Source organism: Urocitellus parryii, chromosome 14 (assembly GCF_045843805.1).
Source record: "Urocitellus parryii isolate mUroPar1 chromosome 14, mUroPar1.hap1, whole genome shotgun sequence".
In the NCBI taxonomy this organism is placed as follows: Eukaryota; Metazoa; Chordata; class Mammalia; order Rodentia; family Sciuridae; genus Urocitellus; species Urocitellus parryii.
The window spans coordinates 44,957,159-44,974,365 of NC_135544.1; the positions used below are offsets into that span (position 1 = coordinate 44,957,159).

Sequence of the window (17,207 nt, forward strand, 5' to 3'; positions counted from 1 at the left end):
TTAGATCCGAACTAGATTATCCAGTACCCCAGTTTACAGTGTGTACGGTACAGAATGTTACCATTATTGCAATGGTAACATTATTGTCTTTAAGTTTATTAAGACAATTTTATTAATTAATTAATTAATTAATTAATTAATTATTAGGTACTAGGGATTGAACCCAGCCAGGGGCGCTTTACCTGTAAGCTCTCTCCCCACCCCTTTTTATTTTTGAGATAGGGTCTCACTAAGTTGCTTAGGCCCTCGCTAATTTGCGGAGGCTAGCCTCGAATTTGCAATCCTCCTGTTGAGTCCCTGGAATTACAGGTGTGTCCCACCGCACCCAGTGTACAATTTTAAAGGAAACGTGTATTGCCCAAAATCAAGTTAGTTGCCCATTGGCACTTTTTTTTTTCTTTCCCCTCTTTTGGGAGAGGACAGGGTCTTTCTAAGTTAGGGCCTGGCTAAATTGCTGAAATTGCCACACCCTCCCAAGTTGCTGTTAATAAACTAATAGCAATATTACTGTGATTTTAATCCTGAATGAGTGCATCAGGAAAAGCAGTGTCCCAGCACTATAAGAGCTTGGTGATTAGTTAAATAATTAACTGTAACACCTGGAAGTATATTTGACACTCATATATAAAGTAAATCCTTTGTTTTTGATTTTTTTTTTAAGAGAGAGAGGGGATTTTTTAAATATTTATTTTTCAGTTTTCGGTTGACACAGCATCTTTATTTTATTTTATGTGGTGCTGAGGATGGAACCCAGCACCCCATGCATGCCAGGTGAGCGCGTTACCGCTTGAGCCACATCCCCAGCCCTGTTTCTGAATTTTTAAGGGTGACATTCTTGAGTTGACAATATATGGGAAAATATCTAAAAGGAAAATGAGACTTAGAAAAAGGCACATGCAGTGTTTATTAGTTGGTGCTTAGCTGCCCCCAGAGTTCTTAGATCTGTGTCTTTAAGTCTTAGTAGCACAATCATAGAAAACTTTCACTGGACAATTGAAGAGCAATGTTTCACCAACAATGTATAGCTAAATTACTGTAGATCTGAGTAAGTTGCTGCTTTTGGTACATCTAATATATGATTTCTAGTGTTCTGTAAATAGCTAAAAATTATGGGCCAGAAGCTTGAATGTCTTAAAGAGTCAGACTGTGTGTTAGGATTCATTGTTTGCAGTAAACTAATGGCTAATTTACAAAGACAAGGATTTATTTGAAAGGATACAGAGTGCATGAACACCAGGGTCTCTGAAAGGACTCAAATAAGAGCAGCTCAAAGGATCTAAGAACTAAGTGAAGTCCTTTCCGGGTCTACTCTGGAATGAATCTACCGCAGCAGTGGTCTGCCTTTCCTTTCCTGTGCACAGAGTGGATTGGCCTAACCATCCTCCTTAGGCCTGAGGAGAGTAAAGGAAATGTATGAAGGATACCCCTACAATGCAGAAATGTCAGTGGGTTGCCAAAGGAAATAGTCACTGTCACAAAAGAGGAGGGAAGAGATAATACATAAGCAGAAACAATAGATAATAATAGAAGGCTTGCCTAAGACAGGAAAATATGACCTATAGTGGGTCATTTGAAACTGATTCAGAAACAACACAGAGACAGATAGCAAAGACAACATGTAACTGTTTTCTGTATGTTCAAAAGCTGATGCAGAAATAAAGAAGTATAAAGTAGACCCAGTTTGAACTTATAGAGGTGAAAACTGCAATGTTAGATGAAGAAGCTGGGTAAGTGTCACAGAGAATGCAGCATTTGCTGTGACAAGTGTTTGACAGGTAGGGAAGAACAAGTAGAGACAGTATAGAGATTGAAAACATTTCATGGGAGATGGGAACAATCAGTAGTGAGCATCAGGAGGGAGAGATGGCAATAAGCAAATCCTGAAAAGTAGTTTGGGTCAGAGTTGATTCTCTGTCCCTTGCCCAAATGATCTCTTCTAATGAGCACAGAAGTCTGGTGATACACATAGCTGAGATGGAGACAAGGTTTGGGACATTCATCCATCCGTCAAATGTTTGCAGAGTGGGGCCATGAGATACTGTTGGATGCTAGCATTCTGCAAGACAAATTAGAGGTGGGAAGTTAATGGGTCCTAATGAGGAAGACAAATAAATACAAAGATCATTATTGAATAGTGTGATACAGGCAAGCACAGAATGCTTTAGAAGACATAGAGGGCTGGGGTGATCCAGATTTGGGGTACTCAGGGAGGCTCCCTGGTGGGAATTGCCCCATCTGGTCAAGGAAGGATGCTCAGACATTAGCTAAGAGCTTTCATGACTCTATTATTGACAACTTGAAAACTCCAAGCAGAAGGGTCACAAAGAGAAGAGAAATAATCAGAATTGTACCGAAGTGGGAAGCTGTGTAGGCATAGATTAGGAAGATTTGCAGGGCAGCATTTGGATGCCTGAGACTGGAAAGTGGGGAGCCCACCCCAGATCTGGGTCGTGCTTCAGATTGGTTATTCATCTTTGTCATCTTAATGCCCAACAGCTCTCCCTTCCACTATTCCCTTATTCTGTGTCTGGATTCTGTTTTCAGGCTCCTCTCTTGCCCACTAAAGTTCATTTCCATCTCGTTCTAATGCAGTTACCTGATCTAACCCTGTTGCAACATCTCTTTTTTCATTTGCCTGTTTATTAACTGCTTCCCTGTAGGTTCCTTGCAATATATTCCATTACATGTCCTTGTCTTGTCTAGTTTATCATGTCTCTATCTGAAACCCCAGTGAAAATGTAATCTTCTGTGTTTTTACCTCAGGCACAGCACCTATAAATTACAATTTTCAGTAAGGGCCTGAGTTTGAGAGGTTGTTATGGCTCATTTGTATGCAAGAGAGACATGGAAGTACTGTACCTGTCAAGACAGTACCTTTAAATATGACTAACTGAAAATTTTACATCCCACAGGAACTCAATCTTTGTCAGCTGCTTCAGTGACAGTAGAACTAGCTGTTTTCAAGCTGGGCCTCCAAGCTGACGCCCTTCGTGCCAGAGTTTGTCAGTCTCAGGCAACAACATCCTTGAATCTAGGAGTTCAAGAACAGCCTGGGCAAAACACAGAGAGACCCCATCTCAAAAAAAGAAAAAAAAAACAAAACTAGTTGTTTTGGGGCTGGGGTTGTGGCTCACTACTTGCCTAGCACGGGTCAGGCACTGGGTTCAATCTCAGCATCACATAAAAAAATAAAGAAATAAAATAAAGTTATGTCCATCTACAACTAAAAATATATATTTTTTAAAAAACTAGTTGTTTCTATTGAAAATATGGTTTCTACAAACTGAAGACTCCTTGAAGGTCCGTCAGGATGATCTGCCTCCATTGGTACTCGTTAATATTCTTAACAAGACTGAAAGTTTATTTTTTAGGCATGTGTGTTGCTAAGGATGGGACCCAGGGCCTCACACATACTAGGAAAGCTCTCTACCACTAAGCTACACCCCGCCCTGTTTTAAGCATTCTTATAAGTCTCCATCAGCTTTTCAAAGTTTTATGGAATACCGGAGAGACGCTTTAAAAGAATTGCTATCATAGCCAGGTGTGGTAGCACACGCTCATAATCCCAGTGACTCAGAAGACTCAGGCAGGAGGATTGAAAGTTTGAGGTCACCTCAGCAATTTAGCAAAACCCTGTCTCAAAATAAAAAGGGCTTGGGATGTGACTCAGTTCAATCTTCAGTACTCAAAAAAGAAAAAAAAAAAAAAGCCCCATGGTGGGTTGAAAGTGGGGAGATGTAAGTCAGAGGAAGGTAGCAAATATATAGGATGAGAAGTCTAGAAATGTGAAGCACAGCATGAAGACTGCAGGTAATAAAATTGTATTTGAGGTGAATAAATTTCAGCTGCTTTTGCCACAAGACAACAAAAGGCTATCTAGCGGGGCATGTGGTGCACACCTGTAATCCCATCACTCCAAAGGCTAAGGCAGGAGGATTGCAAATTCAAGGCCAGCCTGGGTAATTTTGCAAAGCCCTGTCTTGAAATAAAAAGTAAAAAAGGGCAGGGCAAGTAGCTCAGTGGTAAATCTTCCTTGGATTCAATCCCCACCTACTACCAAATAAAATAAATAAAGTTGATCAGTTTTGAGAGTGTGAAGAAGTGGTTTATTTAAATCTCATTATGTATCACCTTGTTTGTGAATTGTAGAAAAAACTGAGTTAAGATTTTCTCTGGCTGGGCATGGTGGCGCATGCCTGTAATTCCAGCTGCTTAGGAGGCTAAGGCAGAAGAATTGCAAGTTCAAGGCCAGCCTCAGCTGCTTAGTGAGGGCTTAAGCAACTTAGCGAAACTGTGTCTTAAAATGAAAAGGGCTGGTGATGAAGTTCAGAGGTAGCACTCCTGGGTTCAATCACCAATACAAAAAAATTTAAAAGACTTTCTGTGCCCACCAGGTGTGGCACCCTCCTGTCATCCCAATATTTGGGAAACTCAGGCAGGAGGATTACAAGTTTGAGACTAGCCTCAACAACTCAGAAAGACCACATCCCAAAATTTAAAAAAAAAAAATAATGGGCTAGTGTTATGGTTTGGATATAAGGTGTCCCCCAGAAGCTCACATGTGAGACATTGCAAGAAGATTTGGAGGAGAAATGATTGGGTAATAGCCTTAACCTAATCAGTTAATTAATCCCTGGTGGGATTAACTGGGTGGTTACTGGAGGAAGTGGGGTGTGGCAGTAGGAAGCAGTTCATTGGGGACGTGGCTATGGGGTATGTATTTTGTATCTGGAGAGGGGAGTCTCTGCTTCCTGATTGCCCAATGAGCTGCTTCCCTTTGCCACACTTTTCCTTCCGCCATGATGTTCTGCCTCACCCCGAGCCAGGAGGAAGGGAACTGGCCATCTGTGGACTAAGACTTCTGAAACTGTGAGCCCTAAATAAGCTTTTCCTCTTCTACAGTTGTTTTGGTCAGGTTCTTTAGATCATAGTAACAAAAAAGCTCACTAAAACAGCTGGGAATATAGCTCAGTGGTAAAAGGTCCCTGGGTCCAATCCCCAGTACTGTTTAAAAAGAAAAAAAAAAAAGGAAAAAAAATTTAAATTTCCCCTACACATTTTAATACTTCTTGTTTATAGTACTTATCTAGAAGGAAGTATTTTTTTTAATTGACTTTAGGAAGGGTATGTGCTTTTGCATCTAACTTGTATCATAGTTTTAAAAGTTGTTATAGTTGGGTGGATTTGTCTTGGAAACATACTCCAGAAAGTAGTGACCATAACTTGATTTTTTTTTTTTTTTTTTTTTTTTACTGCAGGGTTCCTTGGACATTATCCAGAGTATTGAAGAGGACCCACTTCTGGATGCCCAGCTTCTCCCACATCACTCATTACAAGCTCATTTTAGACCCAGATTCCACCCTCTTCCTACAGTCATCATAGCAAATCTTCTTCTGTTTATCCATGTAAGTTGCCAGAGGGGATCTCTCCAGTGGTGATGTCCTTAAAAATATTGAAGCTCTTCAGAGGGCAATTGGACTTAAATTTGTCAATATTTAGAATCTACATGCTTTTTTAAATTAATTAATTTATTTATTTTCTTGGTAACAGAGGTTGGACCCAGGGGAGCTTAACTACTGAGTCACATACCCAGCCTGTTTTTTTGTTTGTTTGTTTTTATTTATTTTTTTGGCGGACACAACATCTTTGTTGGTATGTGGTGCTGAGGATCGAACCCGGGCCGCACGCATGGCAGGCGAGCGCGCTACCGCTTGAGCCATATCCCCAGCCCCCACATGCTTTCTTGATCATGCCTGTACTTGAGAGAATTTATAATAGATACATTTTCACAAACATAAGGATATTGTTAGGAGCAATATTGACTATCACATTAAGACTGCAAACTATGCGGCGTGGTGGCACATGTCTGTAATCCCAGTGGCTCAAGAAACTGAGCAGAGGGCTGGGGATGTGGCTCAAGTGGTAGGGCGCTCACCTGGCATGCATGCAGCCGGGGTTCGATCCTCAGCACCACATACAAAAAAAACCAAAGATGTTGTGTCCGCCAAAAAACTAAAAAATAATTATTAAAATTCTCTCTCTCAAAAAAAAAAAAAAAGAAAGAAACTGAGCAGAAAGATTGCAAGGTCAAGGTCAGCCTCAGCAACTTAGTGAGGCCCTATTAACTTTGTGAGACCCTGTCTCAAAATAAGAAGTAAAAAGGGCTGGGGATATGGCTCAATCCCTGTTACCAAAAAAAAAAAAAGACTGCAAACTATCTGCTATCCAGGGGACATTTTATGTGTCCCATGAATGTAGACTATTATGCAACTGTTATAAAAGAAGTGTGCATATATTAACATAGAATAACCTTCATTATTACACTATTGACTAAAAAACAATCAGGTTTACAACATTTTGTATAGAATGTTCCTGTTAGTAGTTTCTTTTTTTTTAATTGAAAAAGAGTAAATATATTTATTGTGCACTACATAGTATCTTTTTAATGCCTTTATACATGTACTTTGTGGGGTTTTTTTTTTTGCATTACAATTCTTAATACACATGTATACCACAATTTTTCATATTCCTGTTAGTAGTTTTTAAAATATATACCCACACATTACTTTTTAAAGACCTTTTCATATTAAATTATATTTCTTTGATATGGTGGGATTGGTTGCCTTAATTTGGGGACTAACAAAATCTTAAGTGTTTTTAAAAAAAGTTTCCAGGTGTAGTGGCTTGTGCATGTAGTTCTGGCTACTTGGGAGGCTAAGGTGAGAGGATTACGTGAGCCCAGGAGTTCCAGAGCAGCTGGCAGTGTAGCAAGACTGTCTCCCAAAAGGGAGGGGGGCAGAGCAAGGAAAAGAACAAGTAATAATAAAAAGGGCTAGGATGTGTCTCAGTGGCAGAGTGCTCGCCTAGCATGTGTATGACCCTGGTTTCAGTCCCCGGTACCACCAAAAAAGGAAAGAAATTAAAAGAAAAATTAATGTCTTTTATGGTTCTTGGATTCAGTGTACACTGTATTACTTTATAGGGGATATATTTTCAACATTTTGATTTGTGGTGTTAAGAATCTTGAATTGTAATACTTACTCTCCATATTATTACTCTTGACAAATCACTTTGACAAATATTGTGCTTAGTTTTTTTTGTTTTGTTTTGTTTTTTTGTTTTTGTTTTTGTAACTTTTTTGTAATACTGGGGATTGAAGCAGGGGTACTCTACCACTGATCATTGATCTACTTAATATCCCCAGCCCGCCCCCCCCCCTTTTTTTTTAAAGACAGGTTTTCATGGAGTTGTTCAGGTTAGGTTCCATTTTGCTATCCTCTTACTTCAGCTTCCTACATAGGTAGGATTACAGGTATGTGTCTATAGTATTCATTTTTTAAAATACTTTTTTAGTTGTCAATGGATCTTTGTTACTTATTTATATGTGGTGCTGACAATCGAACCCAGTGTCTCACACATGTAGGCAAGCATTCTGTCACTGACTACAACCCCAGCCCTGTATTATGCATTTTAGTAAATTTATTTTGTGCTCATATTGCCAGCTTTTAGATGCTTAGCAGTGAATGGTAGTGATAGCTTCTTTTTTCTCTTTACAGTACTGGGGATTGAATGTAGGGGCACTCTACTACTGAGCTATATCCCCAATCATTTTTTGAGACTGGAGATGGGCATTATTTTGAGTTTAAGATCTCCTTAAGTTGCTCAGGGCCTCACTAAATTGCTGAGGCTGGCCTCAAACTTTCAGTCCTCCTTCCTTAGCCTCCTGAGTTGCTGGGATTACAGGTGTGTGGCAATTTAGCAAGATCCTGTCTCAAACAAAAAAATAAAAAGGGCTGGGGATGTAGCTCAGTGGTAAAGCACCCCTTCATTTCAGTCCCCATTATCAAAGGATGGGTGGGGAGAGGCAGATCATTTGAGACAGATTCTGGCTATGTTGCAGAGGCTGGCCTTCAGTGTGTGATCTTCCTGCATCAGCCACCCAAGTAGCAGGGATTACAGGTATGTGCCACTGACATGGCATCCAGATTAATGATGTTTTGAAGTTTGTTTTTGTTTTGTTTTAGTCCTGGGGATTGAACCTAGGGGTGCTTTTACTTCTGACTTACATTCCCACCCCTTTTTATTTTTTGGGATAAGTTCTCGATACATTGCTTTAGGACCTCATTAAATTGCTGAGGCTGGCCTCAAACTTTTTTTTAATCAGTACTGGGGATTGAACTCAGGGACACTCGACCACTAAGCCACATCCCCAGCCCTATTTTGTACTTTATTTAGAGACAGGATCTCACCAGGTTGCCTAGCGCCTCGTCATTGCTGAGACTGGCTTTGAACTTTCGAGCCTCCCGAGCCCCTGAGATTACAGGCGTGTGCCACCATGCCCAACTGGCCTCAAACTTTTGATCCCCTGCCTCAGGCTTGCGAGTCTCTGGGTTTACAGGCATACACTACTATGCCCACTGTTATATTTGATGTTTTTAAAAATCACAGAATCATATATCCTTGTGTAACAAGTAAGCATCGCTAAAGTATAAAGGTAAAATCGTGATCTTCCCTTTCTCTTTTGTCAGTCTTCTCCCTGATGTGAGTTCAGTTTCTTGATATTCTTCACTGCCTTTTGTTAAATTCATGCAAATATTGATGGATGCAGTGGTACACCTGTAATTTCAGGAACTCTGGAGGCCGAGGCAGAAGGATTTCAGATTCTAGGACAGCGTTGGCAACTTAGACCCTGTCTCAAAATTTAAAATAGGGCTGGGAGTATAGCTCAGTGGTAGAGTACCTCTGAGTTCACTCCCCAGTACTACAAAAATAAAGAAAGAAAATAGCCAGGTGTGGTGGTGCACAACTTTAATCCCAGCAGCTCCAGAGGCTGAGGCCATTGGATTGAGAGTTCAAAGCCAGCCTCAGCAATTTAGCAAGGCCCTAAGCAACTCAGTGGGTCCCTCTCTCTAAATAAAATACAAAAAAAGGGGGGGGGGTGCTGAGGATATAGCTCAGTGGTTAAGTACCCCTGGGTTTAATCCCCAGTACATAAATAAATAAATGAATAAATAAATGCAAATATATACAAAGATATTGGCACCTATACAAAGGGATTTACCCCACTTTTAAAAAATTGGATCAACGGGTGCGGTGGCACACGCCTGTAATCCTAGCAGCTCGGGAGGCTGAGACAGAAGGAACAAGAGTTCAAAGCCAGCCTCAGCAACAGTTAGGCACTAAACCACTCAGTGATACCCTGTCTCTAAATAAAATACAGAATAGGGCTGGGGAGGTGGTTCAGTGGTCGAGTACCCCTGAGTTTTAGGGCCTCATGTGTGCTAGACAAGTGTTCTAACAAAAAATTATATCCCCAACCCCTGTGTGTTTCTAACAGTGTTTCTCAGATTCACACATCAGACTCTGCTGACAGGCTTGTGAAAAGACAGATTGCTGGGTTGCATCCCCAGAGATTTTGGCTTAAAGAGGATTAGGGCAGGCTCCAGTGTGTGCATTTCTAACAAACTTGCTTAATCTTAACATATCAGAGAGAGGCAAACCAATACACAGAGTTGTTTTTGTGTGTTTGTTTTATTGTACTGGGGATTGAACTCAGGGGTGCTTTACCACTGAGTTCCATTCCCAGTCTTTATTTATGAGACAGGGTCTAAGTTGCTTAGGGCCTCACTAAGCTGCTGAGGCTGGCCTCAAATTTACAATCCTCCTGCATCAACCTCCTGAGTCTTTGAGATTGGTGAAATGCATCACTGTGTCCAGTGCTTAGTTAATTCTTTTCCAGGTGCATAATATTCTATAACATGGGTGGGTATGTCTTAATTTATTCAAGCATTTCGTAGTAGATAGGCAGATATATGGGCAATTTCAGGTTTTTGCAAATATAGGAAGTACTATAATAAATATTTGTATCCCAGTATTCTGGGTATTTGTACTTTAACTTTGGAGCAATAGAGACCTTAAAGTAGATTTTCTGGGTCAAGACATTTCCAAATTATTCTCCAAAAGCAATTTGCAGTTTAGTTAGCAATTTTTTTTTCATGGATATAATACCTTTATTTTGTTTATTTTCATGTGATGATAAGGATTGAACCCAGTGCCTCACAATGTGCTAGGCAATTGCTCTACCAATGAGCCACAACCGTAGCCCTAGTTAGCAGTTTTCAAGTAAGTCTTATGTGTCTATATTCTAGCACCAGTCAGTTAGACTTTATTTATTTTATTTTTTTTTTTAGTACTGGATATTGAACCCAGAAGCATTTTACCACTGAGCCACATTCCTAGACCTTTTTATTTTTTGAGATAAGGATCTCACTGAGTTGCTGAGGGTGGCTTTTAATACTCCTGCCTCAGCCTCCCAAATCACTGAGATTACATGTGTGCACCACCACACTCAGCTAAACTTTTTTAAACCATGATTATTATTAGTTACCTTTTTAAAATTTTTTTATAACTTTTTATTTATTTATTTTTGTGTGGTGCTGAGGACCAAACCCAGGGCCTTGCGAATCGAGCGCTCTACCGCTGAGCCAAAACCTCAGCCCCTTAATCTCTTTTTTTTTTTTTTTAATTTTTTTATTAGTTGTTCAAAACACTTACCCTCTTTTTAATAAAAGAGGTAGCAAGAAACTGTTGAGCATTACATTAGCATTTGTTTTAGATGGGATTTGGGGTAATTTTTAATGATACAAAAAAAAGTTTTCAGACTTTTTTATAAAAATAGGATAGTAGGAATTATGGGCGCAGAGTATTTCCTGGGGTGGCAATTATTGTTTCCTAATTCCATATATTGAGTATTCATCAGCTGCTTTCCTTTCCCCAGGTTGTGTTTGTTATTTTAGCGTTCTTGACAGGTGTGCTTTGTTCTTACCCTGACCCAAACGAGGACAAGTGCCCTGGAAACTACACCAACCCACTGAAAGTCCAGACAGTCATAATCCTAGGAAAAGTCATCTTGTGGATTCTGCACTTACTTCTGGAACGCTACATTCAGTATCACCACAGCAAAGTGAGGAACCGCGGCTATAACCAGATCTACCGTGCCACAAGGCATCTGAAGAGCCTCGCCCTGGTGACACACTCCACCGGTAAGCCCAGCTTTCTTGGCGTCTCTGGGCCTTGAGTAGCCAAATGACAGCAGAAAGGACACGTGAAGTTGGATTGTATGACCCAGTGCATTCTCTCAGTGTTGTAAGAGAGCTGTGTGTCATGGCCACTGTCTGGTTTTCTTATACACTTGGTTTTCACTTGAAATTTGCATTTATTGTGGACATGGCATCTGTGTGTCCCTGTGTACAATGTAGATCTTTCTCCCCTTTTTGGTATCAGCAGGTTTATTCAGCTTAAGAAGATACAGTATTCAGTAGCCAGGTGCAGTGTGCACACCTGTAATCCCAGCAATTTAGGAGGCTCAGGCAGGGGGATCACAAATTAAAGGCCAGCCTCAGCAACTCACCTGTCTCAAAATAAAAAATAAAAAAGGACTGGGGATGTGGCTCAGTGGTTAAGTGCCCCAGGGTTCAATCCCTGGTCCAAAAAAAAAAAAAAAAAATCTAGTATCCAAAATAAGACTTGTAAAACACACAGGTCCTAATTTATGAAGGTACGATCAGAAGCTTCATTTAGGACTGGGAATACATGAATGCTTGATTTTCTTTATTGTTGCATACATTTTAAAGGCTGTGGAAGTAAACTGAATTTCTTTAGGCACTTTTGACTTACCTTTTTAGGAGAATCTCATTTGGAGTCCAGAGTAAACGTTTGAATATTCTGAATCCAGATTAGGAATTCATTTTTCTAGCAGGCCTGGTGGCTGAGCCTATAAACCCAGCTACCTGAGAGGCTGAGGCAGGAGGATCTCGTATTCGAGGCCACTCTGGGCAATTTAGCAAGACTCTGTCTAAACATAAAATATAGGCTGGGTGCAGTGCCGCATGCCCGTAATCCCAGTGATTTGGGAAGCTGAAGCAGGAAGATTGTAAACTCGTGGTTAGCGTAGGCAATTTAAGACAGGGTCTCGTTATAAAAAATAAAAGGGACTGTAGATAAACTTAGTGACAAAGCGCCCGTGGGTTCAATCCCCGTTACAAAAAACAAATGGAGCCTAGCATGCTGGTACACACCTATATGGCTCAGGAGGCTGAGGTGGAAGGATCGAGAGTTGAAAGCCAGCCTCAGCAAAAGTGAGGCGCTAAGCAACTCAGTGAGACCCTGTCTCTAAATAAAATACAAAAGAGGGCAGGGGATGTGGCTCAGTGGCGAGGGCCCCTGAGTTCAATTGCCTGGTACCAAAAAAAAAAAAAGGATTTGGAATGTAGCTGAATGCTTGTCTGGCATGTGCAAGGCCCCAAGTTCAGTCCCCAATATCACAAAGAAGAAAAAAAGAACTTCATTTTCCCCAGAAAAACAACTTCACTAAATCTTTTATTTTTCTTCTGTGCTTTGTGAGTGCACTGTTTAAAGGGCAAGCTGCAAGCTCATCTCCTCAGTGAAGTTCTCAGTGGAAGCGAAGTGCCACACTGTCAAGGAGAGGGAAGTATTTATGGAGATGGTGATCTTGTTTGATCTTCACTGGGGGGAGCTTCTTTTTTTTTTAACTATGATGCAATATTTATTTTTTTATATCTTTTTTTTATTTGTTTTACTTAGTTACGTATGACAGTACAATGACCTTGACATATCATACATTTGAATCAGATGGGATATAATTTCTCATTTTTCTGAGTACACAGGTGGCAGAATCGCGTTGGTCATGCAGTCACATATATACACACAGTAATAATAATGTCTGTTTCATTCTATTATCCTTCCTATCTCCCCAACCCCTCCCCTCCCCTCCCATCACTTCTCTCTACCTAATCTAGGGTAACAGTAACGCTATTCTTTTTTTTTTTTTTTCTCACATCTTCATACATGTATTTTGTATAGCAATGAGGGTCTCCTTCCACCTTCCATGCAATTCCCTTTCCCTCCCACCCCTCTTCCCTATGTAGAGGTAATCATCTTCCCATGCTCTTCCTCTCTTCCCTATTTTGAGTCACCCCTTTATATCAGAGAAGACATTAGGCATTTTTTTTTTTTGGTGGGGGGGATTGGCTAACTTCACTTAGCATAATCTGCTCTAATGCCATCCATTTCCCTGCAAATGTCATGATCTTTTTTAGTGCTGAGTAATATTCCATTGTGTATAAATGCCACATTTTTTTTTATCCATTCATCCATTGAAGGGCATCTAGGTTGGTTCCACATTCTAACTGTTGTGAATTGTGCTGCTATAAACACTGATGTGGCAGTGTCCCTGTAGTATGCTCTTTTAAGGTCTTTTGAGTATAGTCTGAGAAGAGGAATGGATCAAATGGTGGTTCCATTCCCAGCTTTCCAAGGAATCTCCATTACTGCTTTCCAAATTGGCTGCACCAATTTGCAGTCCCACCAGCAGTGTATGAGTGTGCCTTTTTCCTCACATTCTCACCAGCACTTGTTGTTTGTCTTCATCATGGCTGCCATTCTGACTGAAGTGAGATGGTATCTTAGTAGTTTTAATTTGCATTTCTCTGATTGCTAGAGATGATGGGGTTCCCCCCCCCCATATTTGTTGTTTGATTGTATATCCTCTTCTGAGAAATGTCTGTTCAGGTCCTTGGCGCATTTGTTGATTGGGTTATTATTTTGGGCGGGATTTAGCTTTCTGAGTTCTTTGCATACCCTAGAGATTAGAGCTCTATCTAATGTGTGAGGGGTAAAAATTTGTTCCAGGATGTAGGCTCCGTGTTCACCTCACATATTATTTCTTTTGCTGAGAAAAAAACTTTTTAGTTTGAATTCATCCCATTTGTTGATTCTTGGTTTTAATTCTTGTGCTATAGGTGTCTTATTAAGAAAATTGGGTCCTAGTCCCATGTGATGGAGATTAGGGCCTACTTTTTCTTCTATTAGGTGCAGAGTCTCTGGTTTAATTCCTAGATCCTTGATCCATTTTGAGTTAACTTTTGTGCATGATGAGAGAAAGGGTTTCAATTTCATTTTGTTGCATATGGATTTCCAGTTTTCCCAACACCATTTGTTGAAGATGCTATCTTTTCTCCAGTGCATGCTTTTAGCACCTTTGTCAGGTAATTGTAGTTTATAAGGTAATTGTAGTTTTGTGGGTTAGTCTCTGTGTCCTCTATCCACCAGACTGTTTTGGTGCCATATATTTTATGTCTTTATTTAAGTTTTATGTGGTGCTGAGGTTTGAACCCAGTGCCTCACGTGTGCTAGGTGAGCACTCTACCATTGACCCACAACCCAAGCTCCTGGGGGAGGTTCTTTTTGCTTCCTATCTTTTGAAGATGAACTTGGTTTCCACGTTCAGCTGTTGGTGTGTAACACTCTTTTTTGGCCAGAAGATGTCATTATAACATAAAGATAAAAGCAAAAACCTGGATCTTGACTGACGGATCTCCTGTCTGTCACCAAATATACTATTTCTCAAATGATGGTCTTTGAAATAGTGTGTGTGTGTGTGGTGCTGGGGATTGAACACAGGGGCTCATGCATGCTAGACAAGAACTCTTTTCTTTTTTTTTAATTTGAGACAGGGTCTCGCTAAGTTGCTGAGCTGGCCTTAAACCTGTAATCCCCCTGCCTCAGCCTCTTGTTACACTGGGTATGTGATTCTTAATAATGATCTGTTTTTAACAACCAGACTTTTTTTTTCTTGGCAGTACTGGGGATTGAAACCAAGATCTTACACAAACAAGGAAATGCTCTACCATTGAACTGTATCCCAAACACTTTTTATTTTATTTTGAGATGGGGTCCTTGAACTAACTTGAATTATCCTTTTTTTTTTTTTAATTTTTTTTTTAGTTCTCGGCGGACACAACATCTTTGTTGGTATGTGGTGCTGAGGATCGAACCCGGGCCGCACGCATGCCAGGCGAGCGCGCTACCGCTTGAGCCACATCCCCAGCCCTTGAATTATCCTTGAACTTGAGATTCTCCTCCCTCAGCCTTTTAGAAGCTAGAATTATAGGTGCCAAACTACTTAAATTTTTTTTATTTTTATTATTTTGGAAAAAGAAGGAAGGTAGGTATGCCTGAGGACACAGTGACTAGTGGCTGTGTCCTATACACTCTTATCTCTCACTGGCCTCACATTCCTCAGGAGGCCCAAGGCTATCATAGAAATTCCTGCTGGCAGGGTTCTCACTGAGGCCTGGGCCTGATGCTCTTGGGCTCAGGGAGGCAGAGGGGCAAGGTCTTTCACTGTAACATTGTCTGGCTAAATCTTCTGTATAGACTTGCTGTGGAGGAGAGGCTTCATGGAATGTGCCTGGGTCTGTGGTATATATTTACATGCATTGCTATGGATCAGACTTGGGGCCTCATGCCTGCTAGGCAAGCCCTCTACCACTGAGCCACACCCTCAGCTCCCAGAATTATTGTTATAATGAAATATATCACTTGCTGAACACTTAGGCATTGTCAGTTCACTTCCTCCAAAAACCCTGGGTGCTCAGTATTATTTCTCTAGTTTTTTAGTGGAAGAGTCCAGGGCTTTGTGAGATTTTATTTTATTTCTTCTTGTTATTTTCAGTAGGTGGACAGTTAGGGATTGAACTCGGGCCTTGCACATATTAGGGACATGCTCTACCACTGAGCTGTCTCCCAGCCCACAGGAGCTCATTTCTTCCAAGAACTTTTTTTTTATTTTTTTAATATTTATTTTTTAGTTATTGGCGGATACAACATCTTTGTTTGTATGTGGTGCTGAGGATCGAACCCAGGCCGCACGCATGCCAGGCGAGTGCGCTACCTACCGCTTGAGCCACATCCCCAGCCCAAACTTTTATTTCATTTTTTTTGCTGTTCTGGGATTTGAACAGGGCCTTGCACATCCTAGGTACCTCATCTGCCACTGAGCAACATCCCTAGGCCTTTTTATTTTATCTTGAGACAAGATCTAAGTTACCCAGTCTGAACTTGAACTTGAGATCCTCCTGTCTCAACGTCCTGAGATGGTGATTACAGGTGTGCAACACCAGGACCAGCTCTAATAGTTTTTTTTTTTTTTTTCTTTAATAGCAAATGAAATGAAACACACAGCCTATGTCTGTGGTTATAAAAACACAAAGAAAACTGGTTGTATATTGTATGCTGTCACGTAGAAAGTTTCTGATGAACTAATGAGCTTTTTTCTTCTTCCCCCCCACCCTACCGGGGATTGAACCCAGCAGTGCTTTACCACTGAGCCACATTCCCAACCATTCTTTTATTTTTGATTTTGATTTTGGGGTCTCAGTAAGATGCTTACAGCCTCACTGAATTACTGAGGCTGATTTGAACTTGCAATCCTCCTACCTCAGCCTCCTGAGTCACCAGGATTGTAGGCGTGTACACTGCCCAGCTTCTACTGAGCTCTAAGGAAGTGGACTCAGAGGAGTTTAAGCCAGGAAGAATGACCTGAAGAAGTCATCCAGGGCCAGATCATGAGGGTTGCCACAAGTTTAGAGAGAGGCAGCCTTGGAAGGGAAGGCTTTGCTGAGAGTTTTGAGAGTTGGAAAGATCACTCTGGCCATGGCTGGAGAGGGCAGTTAAGGAGGCTGCTATAGTACCCCAGGGCAAGGATCTAGGTCTGAACTAAGATATCATGCTGGGCAGTACTTCCTGACTGAGAGGTCTTGTGTGCTGTCCACAGCACGTACCATTTTAGGGAATGTTTTGTTTCAGCATGCCCCTCTCCTTCCAGGCTGCAGATTTCATGCACCATAAACTCCCAGTCACAGCCTGTGACCCACCAGGGTGCTGCATGTGGGGTTGCTCAGTACCTTAAATCCTTTGCATGCTGTTTCATTTATGTGCAGAGGGTTTATGTTAGTACTCTGTTGTCTGTTTATCTTAATTCACAAAATTATGTTACAAAGAGTATAAGGGGAAGGCATAGGGCTTTGTTAAATTATTATTTTTTTTTGGAGTTGGGGGGCACCAGGGATTGAACTTAGGAGCACTGGACCACTGAGCCACATCCCCAGCCCTATTTTGTATTTAGAGACAGCACCTCACTTTTGCTGAGACTGGCTTTGAACTCGAGTTCCTCCTACCTCAGTTTCCCCAGCTGCTGGGATTGTAGGCGTGCCATCACGCCTGGCTGTGTAATTAGTTTTGATAGGTCCTTTTAAAAATGTCTCTGTGGGGCTGGGGATATAGCTCAGTTGGTAGAGTGCTTGCCTAGCATGCATAAGGCCTTGGGTTCAATCCCTAGCACCACC

The 17,207-nt window shown here is 41.0% G+C and overlaps 1 protein-coding gene across 5 annotated transcripts in view; it reads left to right on the plus strand.

The window, feature by feature from the left end:
• Positions 1–17,207, plus strand: part of LOC113187812 (transmembrane protein 192) — a 29,550-nt gene that overhangs the window by 711 nt on the left and 11,632 nt on the right. For all 5 annotated transcript variants that reach the window (XR_013342401.1, XM_077792583.1, XM_077792582.1 and 2 more), the window contains exons 2-3: positions 5,259–5,405; positions 10,778–11,042. Coding sequence is in view for 4 of the 5 variants with exons in the window: in XM_077792583.1 (XP_077648709.1) it covers positions 5,259–5,405; positions 10,778–11,042 (412 nt within the window). In the remaining variant the exon portion in view is untranslated. The remainder of the gene's footprint in view (positions 1–5,258; positions 5,406–10,777; positions 11,043–17,207) is intronic.